The sequence below is a fragment of the Sebastes fasciatus genome, chromosome 12, assembly GCF_043250625.1.
Source record: "Sebastes fasciatus isolate fSebFas1 chromosome 12, fSebFas1.pri, whole genome shotgun sequence".
Classification (NCBI taxonomy): domain Eukaryota; kingdom Metazoa; phylum Chordata; class Actinopteri; order Perciformes; family Sebastidae; genus Sebastes; species Sebastes fasciatus.
This window is the reverse complement of record NC_133806.1, coordinates 21,096,326-21,112,831: the sequence shown is the minus strand read 5'-3', so window position 1 is coordinate 21,112,831 and position 16,506 is coordinate 21,096,326. Positions and strand designations below refer to the sequence as shown.

Sequence of the window (16,506 nt, the reverse complement as noted above, 5' to 3'; positions counted from 1 at the left end):
CACAGAAACACTGCTCCCAAACTGCCTGATACACCTTGCTTGAAGTCCTGCCTTTTCTTCTGTAATGTGGTGATGTCACCAAGTAACCGATTTGCATAATACCTGCCTAGCGGCTAGTTTGGCACGTCCTCAAACAAAGCTAGTCAGAGCAGAGCTGGAGCGTAGTCCAAAGTGTTTAATTTAGTTGACCAATCACAACAGAGTGGGCCAACTGACCAATCAGAGCAGACTGGGCTTTCCGGGAGCTCAAACAGAGCGTTTCAGACAGAGGATGAAAAGAGGTGCTGCAGCTCAGCCGGAATGAGAAAAGTTAAGCGTTTTTTGAACATTAAAATATGTAAACAAGTTCAAGTAGAAACCCAAAATACAAGTATGTACCTGAAAATAAGCATAATAGGTCCTCTTTAAGGTCAAAACACCAGAGATTTGGTGGAGATGCTGCCTGTCTCTTCCCGTTAGAGGAGTGACGTCATCAATTTACCACAATGTGCATTTAACAATGATCATCGCACTGTGTGCGTCAGGCCAGTGTGCAGTGCACTGCTACAAAGACACAAGACAGGACTTCCACTCTGCAAAACATTCATGCAATGTGTAGCGTCCCAGCTCCAAGACAAGGTCAGTGCAGGTACACTGAGACAGCCAGTGAGTTTACACAAAAATGACTAAGCAACTTTCAGCGCTGAAAGTTATATGTTTGTAACTTTTTCATTACATTCGTTGCTCTAGTTTTTGTACATTTTTTTTTAACATCTTGCATCAGTGCTTTTTTCTCCCCTACCACATAGCAAATACAATCTCATCGTTGTTACCAGCCGTGACAGCGACGCTGGTATTGTTTTCACCTTGTGAGTCTGTGTGTGTGTGTGTCATCATGGCAAAATGTGGTCCTGCAGACACCTACTCTAACGGGAACTACCACAGAAGAATGTCTGTCTAACAGATTTTGTCAACGCAACAGTGTCACAACCGTGCAAGATGCAGTCACGAAACTTTACAGGTGGCCCCCCACTGTACGCCCCTGGCCAGATTTGGTGTCGCAGCTGGAATGATCCCATCGCAAGGTGGTCTCTAATTTTTTGCAGTTGTGTGCTGGTGTCCTCCCTTCAGTGACGGGGGAAATCTTTGTTTCCTCCACTACATGGAAAGACAATGACAATTCATTTTCGCAACTAAACTGTGACACGATCCACCAACTCAGGATTGTCGCGGATAGGCTGAGCGAGGGGTGGCGTTGTTGGGAGGGTGGAAGTCGACAGGAGGTAGTGTGTCCTGAACAGTTTCAGACAGTGCCAACTGGTTGGAGTGACTGTAGCGGCCAAAACCAACAGGCCCCGTCTGCCAGCCAAGCGAGAGGGAAATAACACAGCAGAGGCTGCGAGCACTGGCACACACACCGCTCTGTCTGTGTACCAGAACAGGGGACACGTCACACACTTTTTACTGCTTCGGTTTACAGTTAGGCAAAAATCTGGTCAAAGCTATAATTATTATCGGATACACACGTTTTTCAATTTAGCTTTGGACTTGTGTCACAGGGAGCTGACTGCAGGGCAAACACTCAGTTAAGGGTCAAGACGTTAGTGGCTGATGTGTGTGTGTGTGTGTGAGAGAGAAACAGTGTTAGAGTTTAAGCAGCAAACAGGGAACCACAGTCACAGTAAGGCCAAATAGTCAGACAATCCAGCAGATGTGAAGTGCTTGCAGTGAAGCAATGTGCCAGGCATATGATTAGCTTGTTTTGGACTGTCATCTATACACATGATATACTTCACCCACAGTAGAGAACATGCTGTGATGCGTCTATCAGCCCCTCCTTTGGTACCTCATGACCTAAATCTATGGGGTGATGCACAGAACACATCACACTATCTGCACCCTGGTGACACATTAGAGATAGGGAGATGTTACGTAAACTCAATAACATCCATGGGGCTCCTAAGTGTTAACATATAAGGGGGAGACACATTAGGTGAATAATGTAAAAAAAATAAAAATAACTAATAGATATCACCATGAAACTTCCCCAGTTGATTACTTACATTAAGACAATTTTTTTGTATTACAACTTTTCTGAAAATGTATGTTTAAATTTGCAAATGAGGCATTATCTTATTAAATATGTGCTAATTTGCATACATTTCAAGAAGAGACATCTGAACATTGGATAAAGCCATGTTCAAAATTCCTGTTTTATTTTGTTGACATGATAGGGTCAAATGTTTTTACAGAGGGGATTTTGGATATCTCTTTTTTATCACTCCATAAATCAGGAAAAAGAAAAATCAAATTTCGCCATGTTCTTAGGAATAAAATGTTCTATAAATCAGGCTATGAATGGTATATGAACAAACCCCTCTTTAAAAAGAAGGGGATATAGATAGGAATGAAACTGGAAAGTTTGGTGTATGTAAGTGCTAATGAAGAGGAGATTTCTGGCTCAGAGTCTGAGAAAAAAAGTAATTGTATTACAAGTTTTCTGAAATTGTACAGTATGATTACATATGCAAATAAGGCATTATCTAATGCTAACTTTTGGTGAATTTAGGAGAAATCTACAGACACAAATAGACAAAGTGTAGTAAAATAAACACCTAAATGTGTATTTTGTGTGTTTTCTTTCCACTAGTCTGAAAGAAGACATGTTATGGAAGCAAAATAGCCCAAAATCTCAAAATATACCAATGCATGAAAAACATTTTCTTTGCCTGGAGTGTCTCCCCTTAATTACATTACCAGTAATTATTATACCCAAGTAAAGCTAATTAAATGTTTTTAATCAGATATATTTTGTATTAAACTCCATCTTCATAGCATCCTGATAAGGATAATCTTGCTCAATGTCTCTATTTGACATTTTCATGGGAGTGGAAGGCTTCTATTGAGGCTCCATCAAGACAAAGAGTGAGTGATAGGTTTTTTATCTTTATTAAAAACAGTATACGTTAATTACAATATTAGTTCATGTCATATCGGCCTATGCCTTGTGGGCATGCAATGACTGACTCACCACAATGTAAGGCAAGGTATAACGAGCACACGTCAGCATTAGTGTTAAATTCTTTTTGAAACGCAGGACTACAAAAAGGCACTTCATATTGTTTTGAAATAATTACATTATAACAATTCTGCCTAAATAATCTCCTCAGTATAGGGCAATAATAATAATTGTGAAATGTACAATACATTTGACAATATTTGAGAAAGAAAATGAATATAAAAGATATTTAAAAATTCCACTCACAATACTCATATGCAGCCAGAGAAACAGGGAATCTGATTCATGAGCGGGAAATGTTTGAAAAGGAACATAATACAGACAAACATTTTCAGGATTGTACCAAAAACATTTACAAGTACAAAACCTACTGGTCTTATTTTAACTTATTCCATTCATTGAAATTGAGGTAACCACTATATAATGCATAATATCATTGTACCACCATCACAACCATCGACATACTTTGAAAGTCATTACCATTTAACAGCAATTTATCACTTCTGAAATGTTCTTGTTTTGTACACTGCGACAATTAAAAATTCCTTCTTTTTTTTTTCACCCTCTCAACTCAATAACACGCTCCGTAACATTCCTGAAATAATGGCATTTGTGAGAGCACGGTGGACTTCACGCCATCACCTCCTGAACCGTACCGCTGCACATTGCATGATGCCGACTGCTATGGATCAATACATGTCTCCCTGCTGCAAACAGACCGCTATACAGGTATACAGATTGATGCCCGTGGCTGTACACGGCCAAACACAGTCAGACATTGAGAGGCGTAGCACCAGAGATAAATGACCCTGCGTTGGAAGAGCTGAGATTAGACTGGTGGTCTAATTCGGACTCTGGCTCAAGGTGTGATGAAGTGGATTTGTGTACAGCCTGGCAGCAAAAAAGGGAAGCCCTGTTATGATGTGTAGGGCGTGTCATATCAGTCTTATCTAACTCTCACACTCAACTCACGCTGGGGCTCCAGAGGAGGGTTCCCCTCGTTGCCCCCCAGCACTAAGAGCATCCAGCTAATCAGGGATTCCAGACGTGGCCAATCAGAGAAGAACATCTCACAGGCCCTTAAAAGGGAATCTGTTACTGAGGTATCGAGAAAGTGCCTTGTTATTGAGTCTTTGTTAAGACTACGACAGGCGGAAGGTAGGGGGTTGCCCAAGAAGATGAGTCACTGGCAAAGAAAATAACTTCTTGTAGCCAAAACCCTCATCAATCAGCCTAACTAGAAAAATCCACTTACATTATCAAATATCTGCAGTGATTACCACACTAAATAATCATACAAGGAGAGGTAAAACAACACAAGCACAATAACGGCAGAGGCGATTAATTGAAAAAAAAGGAATAAAAAGAAATGTATTTCCTTTATAACAGCCTTCCCCATTTCCTTCATAGCATCCTTCACACTGCCTAGTACACTAGGCAAGACACTAAACAACTAAATACAGCTAGAAGACAAGGCGTACTCAGTTGAAATCCCTGTCGGGGAAGATGAGAGGGGCGATGAGGGTCCAGAGGTAGAGCCCCAGGCCCAGCCAGCTGGAGCTCATCTTCACCCACACAGCTGGCATGTGGCTCTGCATGGCCTGGGTGGTGGTGTCCGGTCTGAGGGAGGACACAGAAGGACATTTAGTAAAAACCAATTCATCATGTGCACCGAAATTTGTGTACTGATATTCTTCAATGATTAGAAACAGCACTGTAGAGGGTGAGCTTTTTGATTTTTAGAAATGCAATTCAAGCTGTGTTCAAGGAGTGGATAACTTTCAGGTAAAGTAATGTGCCCTCTGGTGGCCATGCTGGAGGCCTACAATGACTGTGCAACAACTACTGATATCAAAATGTTTGGGCATCTCAGACGCATCAAATGTGTTTAAATTCTTGCATGTTTTTGTCTCAGAATTGATCATTTTTGTCGCTGACATATCTGGAGAATTGTGTGATTAAAAGCTGTCAGTTTGGGTGGTAAAGCTGCTTATTTGTATTTCTATCTGTTTCACATATTGTATCTATCCATATGTTTATCCATTATTTTAACAGGCAAAATTCTGTAATCAAACTCACACCTGGATGTTGTCCAGTTCAACCTCAATCTTGTCTGTTGATCCAACCCCCGTCTCCGACAAAATTACGTTGCCATACAACAAAACTGCACAACCAAAATACGTTTTGAAGGAAACATATTTTTTCTCCTGGATTACGGTCGTAGTTTTAAACACGTGATTAACATTGTAAATGGAAACAAAACAAAACCAAAATGCAACAAAACTAAACTAAACTAAACATCATGGTTTGGCTTAAAATGACTTAAAAACGAAACGAAAATGCAAGAAATGACTACGTTTCACACGGGACACTAACTCCTGGGGCTCCTGGGGGAAAGTCCTGTGTTTGTTGGACCCACCCATCAGTAGTAGACTTTCTCACTTATTATACCCGTTATTATTCAATAACGTTTTTATTCAACGTATTTTCATTCACGGTCGCTCAATATACTACGTCACCTGCTCTGCGCGTCGCTCGCTGTACTACGTCACTCGCTGTACTACGTCACTCGCTGTACTACGTCACTCGCTGTACTACGTCACTCGCTGCGGCTGTCTGCGGACTTACAAAGGTATTCGTTATATGTAAGAGATAAACGTAATCCGCAACAAAATACGTTTCCTTCCAAACGTAATTGAGTATGCAATTTAGTTGTATGGGAATGTAACTTTTAGGAAACAAGGCTGGTTAATCACCAGTACAACGATGCCAGTGAGCCGGCATGCACAGTACCATGACCCTGGAACTAGCTGAACTAAATGGAATGCAGTTGTTTAATAATCTGTAGGTGAGCGATACTTACTGGTACCAGTTGGTGAGAGTCATCATGATGTACAGGGAGGCCAAACAGAGGTGGAAGTGGAAAAAGGAGTAGCTGTAAGAGACTTTCTCCTCCTCGTTGTCCACGGCCCTGCGTATGCCGTCCTCTCCCACCACTCCCTCTCCACCTGACCCTCCGCCCTCCTCCGTCTGCATCAGCTTGTTTACCGTGGTGTTACTGGACGAACGGATACTAGGGAAGACACGGAGAGAGACAGTTTTACAAAAATATAAATAATACAAACTGAACATGAAATTTGTGATGGGTTTTAAACCTACCTGGCATATAGAGTGCAGAAGAGGAAGATGATCAGACCAACAATGCCCTGAGCGTCCCACCACTGCACCTGTCCAGGGGTGCTTTCACCAGGCAGTCCAGGGGTGCTGTCACCAGGCAGTTCAGTGGTGGTGACGTTTGACACTAGACTCAACAGGCTGGGATTACACTTTCGATCTAAGACATCAGAGCACACACACACATTAGACACTTCTTTACATTATAATAGGTTATGAGAAATACATCATTACACAGTGAGCCTGTTTACACTTGACAGAATCGTGTATTAATCCTGTAAATATCCATACAAATGTTATAATTCATATGTAAATTAACTTAAATTTTCCGCAAACACATTTGAAGGTGATAAGAGATGCATTTGGAAATATAAACATATTAATAACAAAGTGTACATGTTTTCTAGTTCATAAATACATTACTCTCCCACATTGAAATAAATGCAAAAATGCTGTTTTTCTCTAAACAAGAGAATTTTCAAAGTGTTTTCTTAAATGTCATTGTCAACAGTGAAACACCAAAACAACAGAAAGTTTTTGTGCTACTGTATTTTCCTGTTGTACACTAACTAATGCTTTTAATCAGTCCACTTTGCAATATAAGATAAGCAGCTGTTGCCTATGATATCTAGCAAAGACAAAAAGTGCGTGCAGTGTTACAACATCAGTAAACTACGAAAGAGGTGGTTCTACAGAATGACACGGATTATTAGCATTTTTCAAAGAAAGGTGAAATCCAATTCTATTTGGGTTGTAGAGATGCATTTCCAATGTTGTGTATGTAAATGCATCTCAAATGGCTACGTGTAGGTAAAACTAAGCCTACAGTCACCACAAGCGTGCCCATTGTTGCCATTCACTTGGGAAAGGCAAACAAGGAAGGTGTGTCAACTACTAGCAAAAAGCACCTCTTTGTTCCTAAAGCATGCCGTGGAGAACTCACCAGTATGATCAAAATGCTGCAGCAGATAACCAGCAAATACATATATTGACAGAAAACAGTGAGTATAATCACAACTGAACATGCAACCAAAAGCTACAGAAAAGAGCTGAAGGTAACAGGCGACTCACTTGGATTGTTGGTCATTGCAGACCAAGTGACATACATGGTGTAGAGGGAGATGAGTGAAGGCTGGAGCAAACCCGAGTGTGGCTGGACTTCCTGTAACAAACAGGACAAACATACACTAAATGTGTTTTCATATGTATCTGCATGAGTATGGGCTTGTACTGGTCCACACACTGTACCTGTATCTTGGGCAGGATGGAGACAATGGAGATGATGATGCACAAGATCAGGTTGAGGCTGATGAAGACCTTGTGCTCCGTGCAGTCGTCCGGCTGTGTGTAGTAAACGTAGAAAAGCACCACAGCAGTGATAGCCAGCGCGTAGTGGAGGACGGTGAAAGACAGCAGGCCTGGAAATGACATGGACATACATTCACACGAATGGCTTAAAACCAGAACTATAACAATGCGCTGCTGACTTGGCCGGCAGAGTAGATTAGTCTAATCAAATATTACCTCAAGAGTATAATAAATCATTTAGCAAATATGTGAAAAGTCTCTTTCAAGTCAATGCTGTACCTGCAAACCAGCATTTGTTGTCACTATTGTCAGCATTTTCTACCCACACCTTGTTCCAGGAGTGGGCAAAGTCGATGAGAAGAATAAGTTGGATTAGAATGAAGATGAAGGATCCCACGACTCCGAAGTAAAACCACACTGTGAAGTAGAAAGGAAAAATAGCTGATGCAGCTTCCTAAAACGGTTGAACAAAAATAGATATTTCTCCTTTGCCTAAATCAGCTATACAGCACAAAGTGTCTGCTCTAGAAAAATGTATGGTATATTACTGTTTATAGTAATCCAACAGAGCATGTTAGTACCGGTATGAAATGTTCCATCAGGGATGAAGAAAGCTCCCACTGTAATCCCAACCAGGATCAGAAATTTAAAGAACCAGAACCTGTAAAATAAACAGTCACAAACCCTCCATCAGTACAGCAGACAGACGAAAGTAGCACATCCCTCCACCCTCATGCACATGTATTCCATGTAAGCTCAATAAAAGCACTTACCCATTTTGAATAGCTGCACGTGGGTCCTTGCTGCTACGGACGCGAATCATGATGGCGAAGAACAGAAAGAAGAAGCAAGTCATGGCGAAGCACATGCGGTACACAGACTTGTAGCCCACAATGACATCACAGTTAACCTGGTTCTCGAAACCGGGTATAGCACTTCCTCCCTGGCAAAATCCTGGGATCTACAAAAACAGCAGAGGACAAATGTTATCTAGAGAGTATTCCTAGAGAGAATGTGTAACAATACTTAACAATATCACTGCAGTAAACAGCATCTAGCAAGTCAATGCAATACAACCCTGAACACTTGTTATACAATCGCAATGAGGAGGAACAGTGATCTCACTTTACTGAGCTGTGCCTCCATGCCAGGAAGGATCATGATGACAGATACCATGGTACCCATCAGCAGGAAGAAGGAGAACACCAGCCGTGTGATGGTGGAGCTGTTGGAGGAGGGACAGCAGCCACACAGAAGACATGGTGCTGAGCCACACAGACAGGAGGCCTGTGAATGATGGAGAAGGATGGCAAAGGAGTGGAAGGAAAGAAAGAGTTAAAAGCTATGGACAAGACAGGCTTTTACAAATAAGAAACAGTCAAATGAATGTAGGCAACTGCTTTGGCAGAATTTCAATCATAAATAGGGTTTTGTTCCATTAGAGACAACCACAACAACAACAACACATAATAGATGTAACTCACACTCTGCCTTTTATTTACTCCTCTACTTCATGGTTTTTTTTTTTTACATTTATCCTTTGGTATTGCAATATATTGTTAGTAATTTTTTTTTTATTTGTTTGTTTGTTTTATTGACACAACAAACATTAATTACTTCTTTATTGTTTTCTTCCATGTTCTTTTTAAATATCTATAAATTGTCATTTGCTTAATGAATTGTATATATGTATATATATATATAAATATGTTTTTTGTTTTTATTTTGTTCGTTTTTTTATTATTGAATTGATGCTTTGGCAATATTGTTCACCTGCCAGTCATGCCAATAAAGCAAATTGAATTGAATTTAATTCTGAATAATATATAAAGAGTTAAAGCTATGGGCAAGACAGGCTTTTACAAATAAGAAACAGTCAAATGAATGTAGGCAACTGGTTTGGCAATCATACATAGGGTTTTGTTCCATTAGAGATACTGGACTGGTAAATTATTTAGTGATAGCGAATTTCCTTTACTGGCTTCAAGTGGATAAGCATCACCCACAGATCTGACTCATCATCACCATCTAACATTACCTGGCTAAGTTAGATAACGTTATAACATGCTGATCACTCTGTGCAATAATTATATAATTATCTGATGGACACTTTGTGCAATAATCTGGCAAAACTGTCATCTCATCAATATACATATTGTATTTTTTTATTGTATTATCTTTTATATTTTTTTTTAATGTTTATATTGTACTATCTCTTTTTTTATTGTATTATCTTTTATATATTTATATTGCACTCTTTTTTTATTGTATTATATTTTATATATTTATATTGCACTCTTTTTTTATTGTATTATATTTTATATATTTATATTGCACTCTCTTTTTTTATTGTATTATATTTTATATATTTATATTGCACTCTCTCTTTTTTTGTATTATCTTTTATATATATTTTTTTATATTTATATTGCACTCTTTTTTTTTATTGTATTATATTTTATATATTTATATTGCACTCTCTTTTTTATTGTATTATCTTTTATATATTTATATTGCACTCTTTTTTTATTGTATTATCTTTCTATATATATTTTTTTATATTTATAGTGCACTCTCTTTTTTTTGTATTATCATTTTTTTTAGCACCTATGGGATTGTCACAATCTAATTTCGTTGTACTACACAATGACAATAAAGGGCTTGAATCTTGAATCTTGAATCTTGAATCTTGAATCTAGCTAACTCAGCTAGGTTAAATATTTCTATCGTGAGTGCAACTGGCCTGTTCTGACCACAGACTTCACTATTTGCATTGCTGATTCATTATCTTGCAAAGCCAACTTCCTCTAAATGTATACCAACATATGTCCAGTACAGCCAGTATTCAACGTAAAGCCCAATAACTTAACTCACATTAACTTATAGCGAGAGCCTTTAACTGTCACGTAGCGCTTATTAACGTAGCCTTTAACTCCTTTAGCTCACCTCAGTTTAGCTCTCCTAATATGTACATATGGACGACGACAGTGAGCTGAAGCTTAGTTAGTATGTAAGATATTAGATTTAGATACTTACACAGCTTGCTACAGAGCACAAAGCCAGACAAGCCCCCATGTTGACATCAAAATACTGATCTTAATGGTAGTGAGAGTCCCGTTGCTTTTCACCTTCCTGTAATAGTATACACAACAAAAACAGCCGGAAGCTGCTTCACTGCTTTTCAAAATAAAAGTATTTTTTCAAGATTCATGATTCAAGAGTTTTATTTGCCATTTGCACCGAATATAAGTACATTGGAAATCTGAGCAGTTTACACCCAGTCAGCTTTAAGAAAAGAAAAAAAAGGTAGAAAAGGCACAAGGTAATTATAGTGCAAAATAAGTAGCACATTCAACTACAACACAATAAATCAATAAATTATTAAAATATAAAACGCCCTCAGTGTAGTCAATAAATAAACTAAACTACCCTCTGCATAGGAACAATACCCCAGAATACAAATATACAGTATATGCTCCATGACCATGTTAAAAGAACTCTCAACAATATTTAAAAAAATAAATAATGAATATATTTCAGACAATTACACAGTGGAAGGCAGCATATTGCACAGCATTACAGTCCATTCAGTTCAGGTGTACTGTGTGTCAATAATGGTATGGAGGTGTGGTGTGGGGTATTTGTGTCCCTCTTTAATGTCCTTTGCCACCAGTCTTATTGTAGCTGGGAAGAAGCTGTTGTGAGACCGTGCTCTTCAGAACCGTTTCTCTTCAGAAAAAATATATTACTACAGTTGTTTAGTGATAAGAAACCCTCTATTCAAGGCTGGCATAAAGTCATATTTGAGATGGTCCCTTTGGAATATCTTACAAATATTCTACATGCCAAAGTAGATCAGTTCCACAATATTTGGCAGCCCTATCTGAATTATATTGGACCTGATCTCTCCTCTACTATCTCACAAGGAGTCTCTTGAACATGAACTCATATATCCTGTGACTTCCTGCACTATGGACTATTTCCTATGACCTCCTTTATACATGTTTTGATCTGAGCTGTACCAGTGTTTGTTTGTTTGTTTGTTTTTTTATTATTATTATAATTATTATTTTTGTGAAAATAAGAAAACCCAATAAACATATTATAAAAAATATTCACAATAACCTGAAATGACAGGAACACCTAAAGTGTAGTTTGCTGGACACCACCAAGATATGTTAGTTTGAGTAGGATGAAAAGAATTAGGTAACACTTTACAATAAGGGTACATTAATTAACATTAGTTAATGCATTAATACGCCTTAATTAACAGTTAACAGTAACTAAAGTGTCTAATAAGCATTTACTAACGGTGTTCATGATAAGGTATTAATTTATACATTATTTAATGCTTTAAAATACGTTATTAATGAATTAATAAGTCTTAATTAACAGTAACTAAAGTGTCTAATAAGCATTTACTAACTTACTTCATTAACATGTAAACCCTTAATAAATGTTGACAATAGACATTTGTTAACAGTTACTTAATGGTTATTATCTTATTACTTAACTGTTAGTTAATTTTCATTACTGTATTAAGAGATGTTAATAACTTATTTTAAAGCATTAAATAATGTATAAATTAATACCTTAGTAAACATGAACACCGTTATTAAATGCTTATTAGACACTTTAGTTATTTTTAATTAACTGTTGATTAAGGCTTATTAATGCATTAACTAATGTTAATTATTGTACGCTTATTGTAAAGTGTTACCAAGAATGGCTTTATCCAAAATAATCTCCGCCTTTGCGAATAAAAATTGTACTGTTGTTTTTCTTTTTAGGAAAAAGCACATCAAGCTGTTGCCTATGTGTGTTGTGGTGGGACTGTTTATTTAATTCCGCCAATCAAATAGTCTAGTTGTGTTTGTAGAGCATAGTAGATAACAGGACAGTAAATATGGGGACTTTGAAACCAACCTTCTGTCCTCTCGCTCAGTGTATGTTAAAAACTACATGGATAGCAAGAGAGAGAGTCTGTCAGGTGCGGACAGAAGCCTCTTCAAAGCCCCGGCTGTTGGTAGTGCACCAGCACAGCAGGGAGCCAACAGTGATTGGGTTATTAATAGACTCTTTAATATCTAACCTGGAGAAAGAAATATGTCAGTGCCAGACACTCAGTTCATTCTTCACAAGTATTGAGTTTATAGTTGAAAATAAACCCACAAGACACAAAGTGGCCATGCAACAAAGCATGAATGTGATTAAGCCTGCAGTAGGCAGAATGTTTTCGGCATCGTTGGGGAAAAAAATCCCATAATAACCTTTCAGCATATTGTAATTCAAGTACTAGACATCAGCACGTTCTCATGGCTCTGTTTTTAGGCTTTAAAAAATCTAGCCCGTGACGGGAGACTTTGGCCAATTACAGGTCATTTCAGAGAGAGAGCGTTCCTATTGGCTGTTCATTAAACAGAGGCAGCTGTCAATCACTCACAAACTCCGATCAAAAGGTCAAACTATCAAATATGAATCAATATTCTGTTACTGTAATGCCTATTTCTCGCCTCAAATGTTTTCAGAAACATCTTGTAGTGTACTGTTTAGCTGTAAAATGAGAAAGTTTGCTCCGGCTGGTGGGCTGTGCTTGGTATTTCCTCAACTTTTCTCAACATGGCTGCTGGGTCACAAACTTTCTCATTTCACAGCTAAACAGTACACCACAAGATGTGATACATGTACAATATGAATCATATTGCCTTTATTGCCTTTCATATTGCACATAACTAAAAACTTGCATTGAGTAGACCATGGTGTCTATTAAATCCACACTAATGCTGTCTCATTATGGGGCTATGGGGCTATTATGGACACCCAAAGTCCTATGCCCATGGAAGTATTTTTGCCCTCCCAGCAATGAAATACTTTTAGAAAACGTCTAATACCAATAGTAAAATACCTGTAACTGTTACATATACATTTAACTTATAAACACTTCTTAAATGCTCCATATATTATGTGAATTACAGACATACAGTAGTTTTAAATGCATTTTAAATTTGGATCAGGTTGATTCCAATATCCAACTCTAGGTGGCAGCATTTAATCACCATTTTATATTACTGACATTCAATTTAATGAGCTCCTATATTTCACCTTTCAACAGATTAACTGTCAGTAATAATTTTACAGTTAAATTAAAAGACAGTTCTTATGGTGGGCCTGGTAGAAATGAGTTTTTTCCCCAAAGCTGTAAAGTATGTAAAATTTGTATTTATCTTTTAATGCCAATAAAATTGTGTTTTTCTCAAAGGACTATTTCAACCCATAGTTTTCACCTTCCGAAAACAAATTGCAGCTTGTACCTGGTCACTTAAAGTTTTGTTTTTGCCTCAGAATGGTTTGATTTCATTCATGAGTATTATATCTGACAGACCATAGCCCACTCAATCCTTTTTACCTTCTGAAATTCCTCTAAAGGACCATTTCAACCCATAAAATACAGTTTTTCACCTGCCAAAAACTGATTGCTGCTTCTACCTTGTGACTGAAAGTTTTTTTCTGTCTCAGAATGGTTTGATTTCATTCATGAGGATTATATCTGACAGATTATAGTCCACTCAGCCCTTTTTACCTGCTGAAATTCCTTTAAAAGGACCATTACAATTAATAAAATACAGTTTTCACCTGCCAAAAACTGATTGCAGCTCCTATCTTGTGACTGAAAGTTTTTTTCTGACTCAGAATGTTTTTATATCGTTTATGAGGATTATATCTAACAGATTATAGCCCAGTCCTATTTACCTGATGACATTTCTTTAAATGACCATTACAACCCATAACATACAGTTATGGTACCAAGTTTCATGACTCTATGCTGTTCCAGCTCATAACAAATTGAGCAAAGGCAAAATTTAGCATATAATGCAAAATAGGCCACGCCCACATGAACCAATCAATATGATACTTCAGATCTTGTTTAATACTTGCCCCCAGAGCTTGTGCACAACATTTGATGAAATTCTGTCCACAGGATGTTGAGGTACAAGTTTTTGGTATTTGTGGCGCCCCCTATATTCCACTCGACCGAGTGGAAAATGCTTTGTACGCCTATTGATTCAAAGATTCAAGATTCAAGATGTTTATTGTCACGCCGGTTATACAGGTACAATCGTGTGAAATACTTTTTGCTGGGAAGCTCCATTTAAATAATAAGTTATATTACATTTACATTACAATTACATTTACATTACAATTATAAAAGGAAATGCTTTGTACAAGGGCATATTAGGCATATTAAGAACCTATACATTAAGAACATATACAGTATATACAGTATAAGATATATTTTATATATATATATATATATATAAAACAGTATATATATTAAACAGTTTAATGAGGCAAGACTTCAGGAGAAAACTCTTCTTATCATACTATGTCATTATTGTCAGCCATGGGGGAAATGCTGATTTACCAGAAGATAAAGGAAGAAATAAATCATATGTTTTCAGTTTTACTCAAGTTATGTTGATTTCCACTGTAGCCTATAGTCAAGGTGACATGTGATGTGACTGCTCTGCTGTCTGATATGAACCTCTGTGCTGCACAGAACGAGGGTGCTGTAATCTATCGATACAATGTTTACGTCCTGCAAAAGCAGTACACAATATCAGGAATCCTCTACTAGTCATTCTGTTAGGAAAGGGGTCTCTGGAGCCACATGCGGCTCTTTAGCTCCTCTCCAGTGGCTCCCTGTGGATTTATAAACATGGAAATAAATAACAGTTTTTTTTACATTTTCATATTTTTTTTTATCATTGTTGTAGGTCTATGGTACGACGGAGTATTAGGGCCACATTGAGGGGGAAAAAAATCTGAGATTTCGAGAATATAGTCATAATATTATGAGAAAACAGTCAAAAGTTCATGAGAAAAAAAGTTTTACTATTATGTGAATAAAGTCAATATTATAAAGTAGTAATTTTACGAGTAATTTTCTTTTTTTCTCGTATAGTTATGACTTTATTCTTGTAATATTAAAAAAATATTCTCGAAAAGTTATGACTTTATTCTCGTAATATTACGACTTTATTCTCATAAAGTTATGACTTTATTCTCGTAATATTACGACTTTATTCTTGTAAAGTTATAACTTTATTCTCGTAATATTACGACTTTTTTTCTCGTAAAGTTATAACTTTATTCTCGTAATATTACGACTTTTTTCTCGTAAAGTTATGACTTTATTCTCATAATATTCCGACTTTATTCTCGTAACGTTATAACTTTATTCTCGTAATATTACGACTTTTTTTCTCGCAAAGTTATGACTTTATTCTCGTAATATTACGACTTTATTTTTGTAAAGTTATGACTTTATTCTCATAATATTCCGACTTTATTCTCGTAACGTTATGACTTTATTCTCGTAATATTACGACTTTTTTTCTCGTAAAGTTATGACTTTATTCTCATAATATTCCGACTTTATTCTCGTAACATTATGACTTTATTCTGTAAATCTCAGATTGTTTTTCCCCTCAATGTGGCCCTAATATTCTGTAGTACATTTGCACTTGGGCCCTCACTGCATTAGACTTATAAACTATAGTCCACCGATAGTGGAGCGGATAACATACATTTTTCAGTCAAATCGTGCAAATAGTGATACAAGCACCAAATTTGGCATGATGATTGCTGAGGGGTCACTAAGCAAATATAAACGATTGGCCACTTGAAAATCCAAGATGGCCGCCAAATTAAACTGCCGATAATGGTTTCTCTCATAGAAATTCATCTACTTGGTCGATTTGAGTGATCTTGGTGTCAAATTATATGTTTTCTAGCATGCTGGATCTAATTTTGATAGTTTTAACCATTTTTAACTGCAATGTGGCAGCCAGGGAATCAAGCATCAAGACCGAGCCGTTTCATTTTCCCGCCGAGAAAGTGTGTGTGAAGCTGAAATATCTTGCACGGTCATTGCGACACAAGGAGACAAAGCCATCAGCACCAATAGGAAGTCGCGTGATGCTGTGACCCCGTGCTCAAAAGTTACAAACAGTCCCTTTAAAGCT

General features: G+C 37.4%; 1 protein-coding gene across 1 annotated transcript; it reads right to left on the bottom strand.

Annotated features, from left to right (window-relative positions):
- Positions 1-2,912: 2,912 nt before the first annotated feature.
- On the bottom strand, positions 2,913-10,651 carry serinc2l (serine incorporator 2, like). Its single transcript, XM_074654087.1, has 10 exons — positions 10,517-10,651; positions 8,606-8,767; positions 8,254-8,441; positions 8,062-8,141; positions 7,760-7,897; positions 7,421-7,590; positions 7,244-7,334; positions 6,158-6,332; positions 5,862-6,071; positions 2,913-4,618 (listed from the first exon to the last, which is right to left on the bottom strand). The coding sequence occupies exons 1-10, from the start codon at positions 10,553-10,555 to the stop codon at positions 4,480-4,482; spliced, it is 1,392 nt and encodes a 463-aa protein (XP_074510188.1). The 5' UTR covers positions 10,556-10,651; the 3' UTR covers positions 2,913-4,479.
- Positions 10,652-16,506: the final 5,855 nt, after the last annotated feature.

Excerpts from the sequence above, each read along its gene's own strand:
- serinc2l (XM_074654087.1), bottom strand. The coding sequence starts at position 10,555 with ATGGGGGCTTGTCTGGCTTTGTGCTCTGTAGCAAGCTGT. Across the intron at positions 6,333-7,243 it reads TGCAATGACCAACAATCCAA|ATCGAAAGTGTAATCCCAGC; the intron begins GTGAGTCGCCTG and ends CTGATGTCTTAG. Across the intron at positions 6,072-6,157 it reads TTCTGCACTCTATATGCCAG|TATCCGTTCGTCCAGTAACA; the intron begins GTAGGTTTAAAA and ends TGTCTTCCCTAG.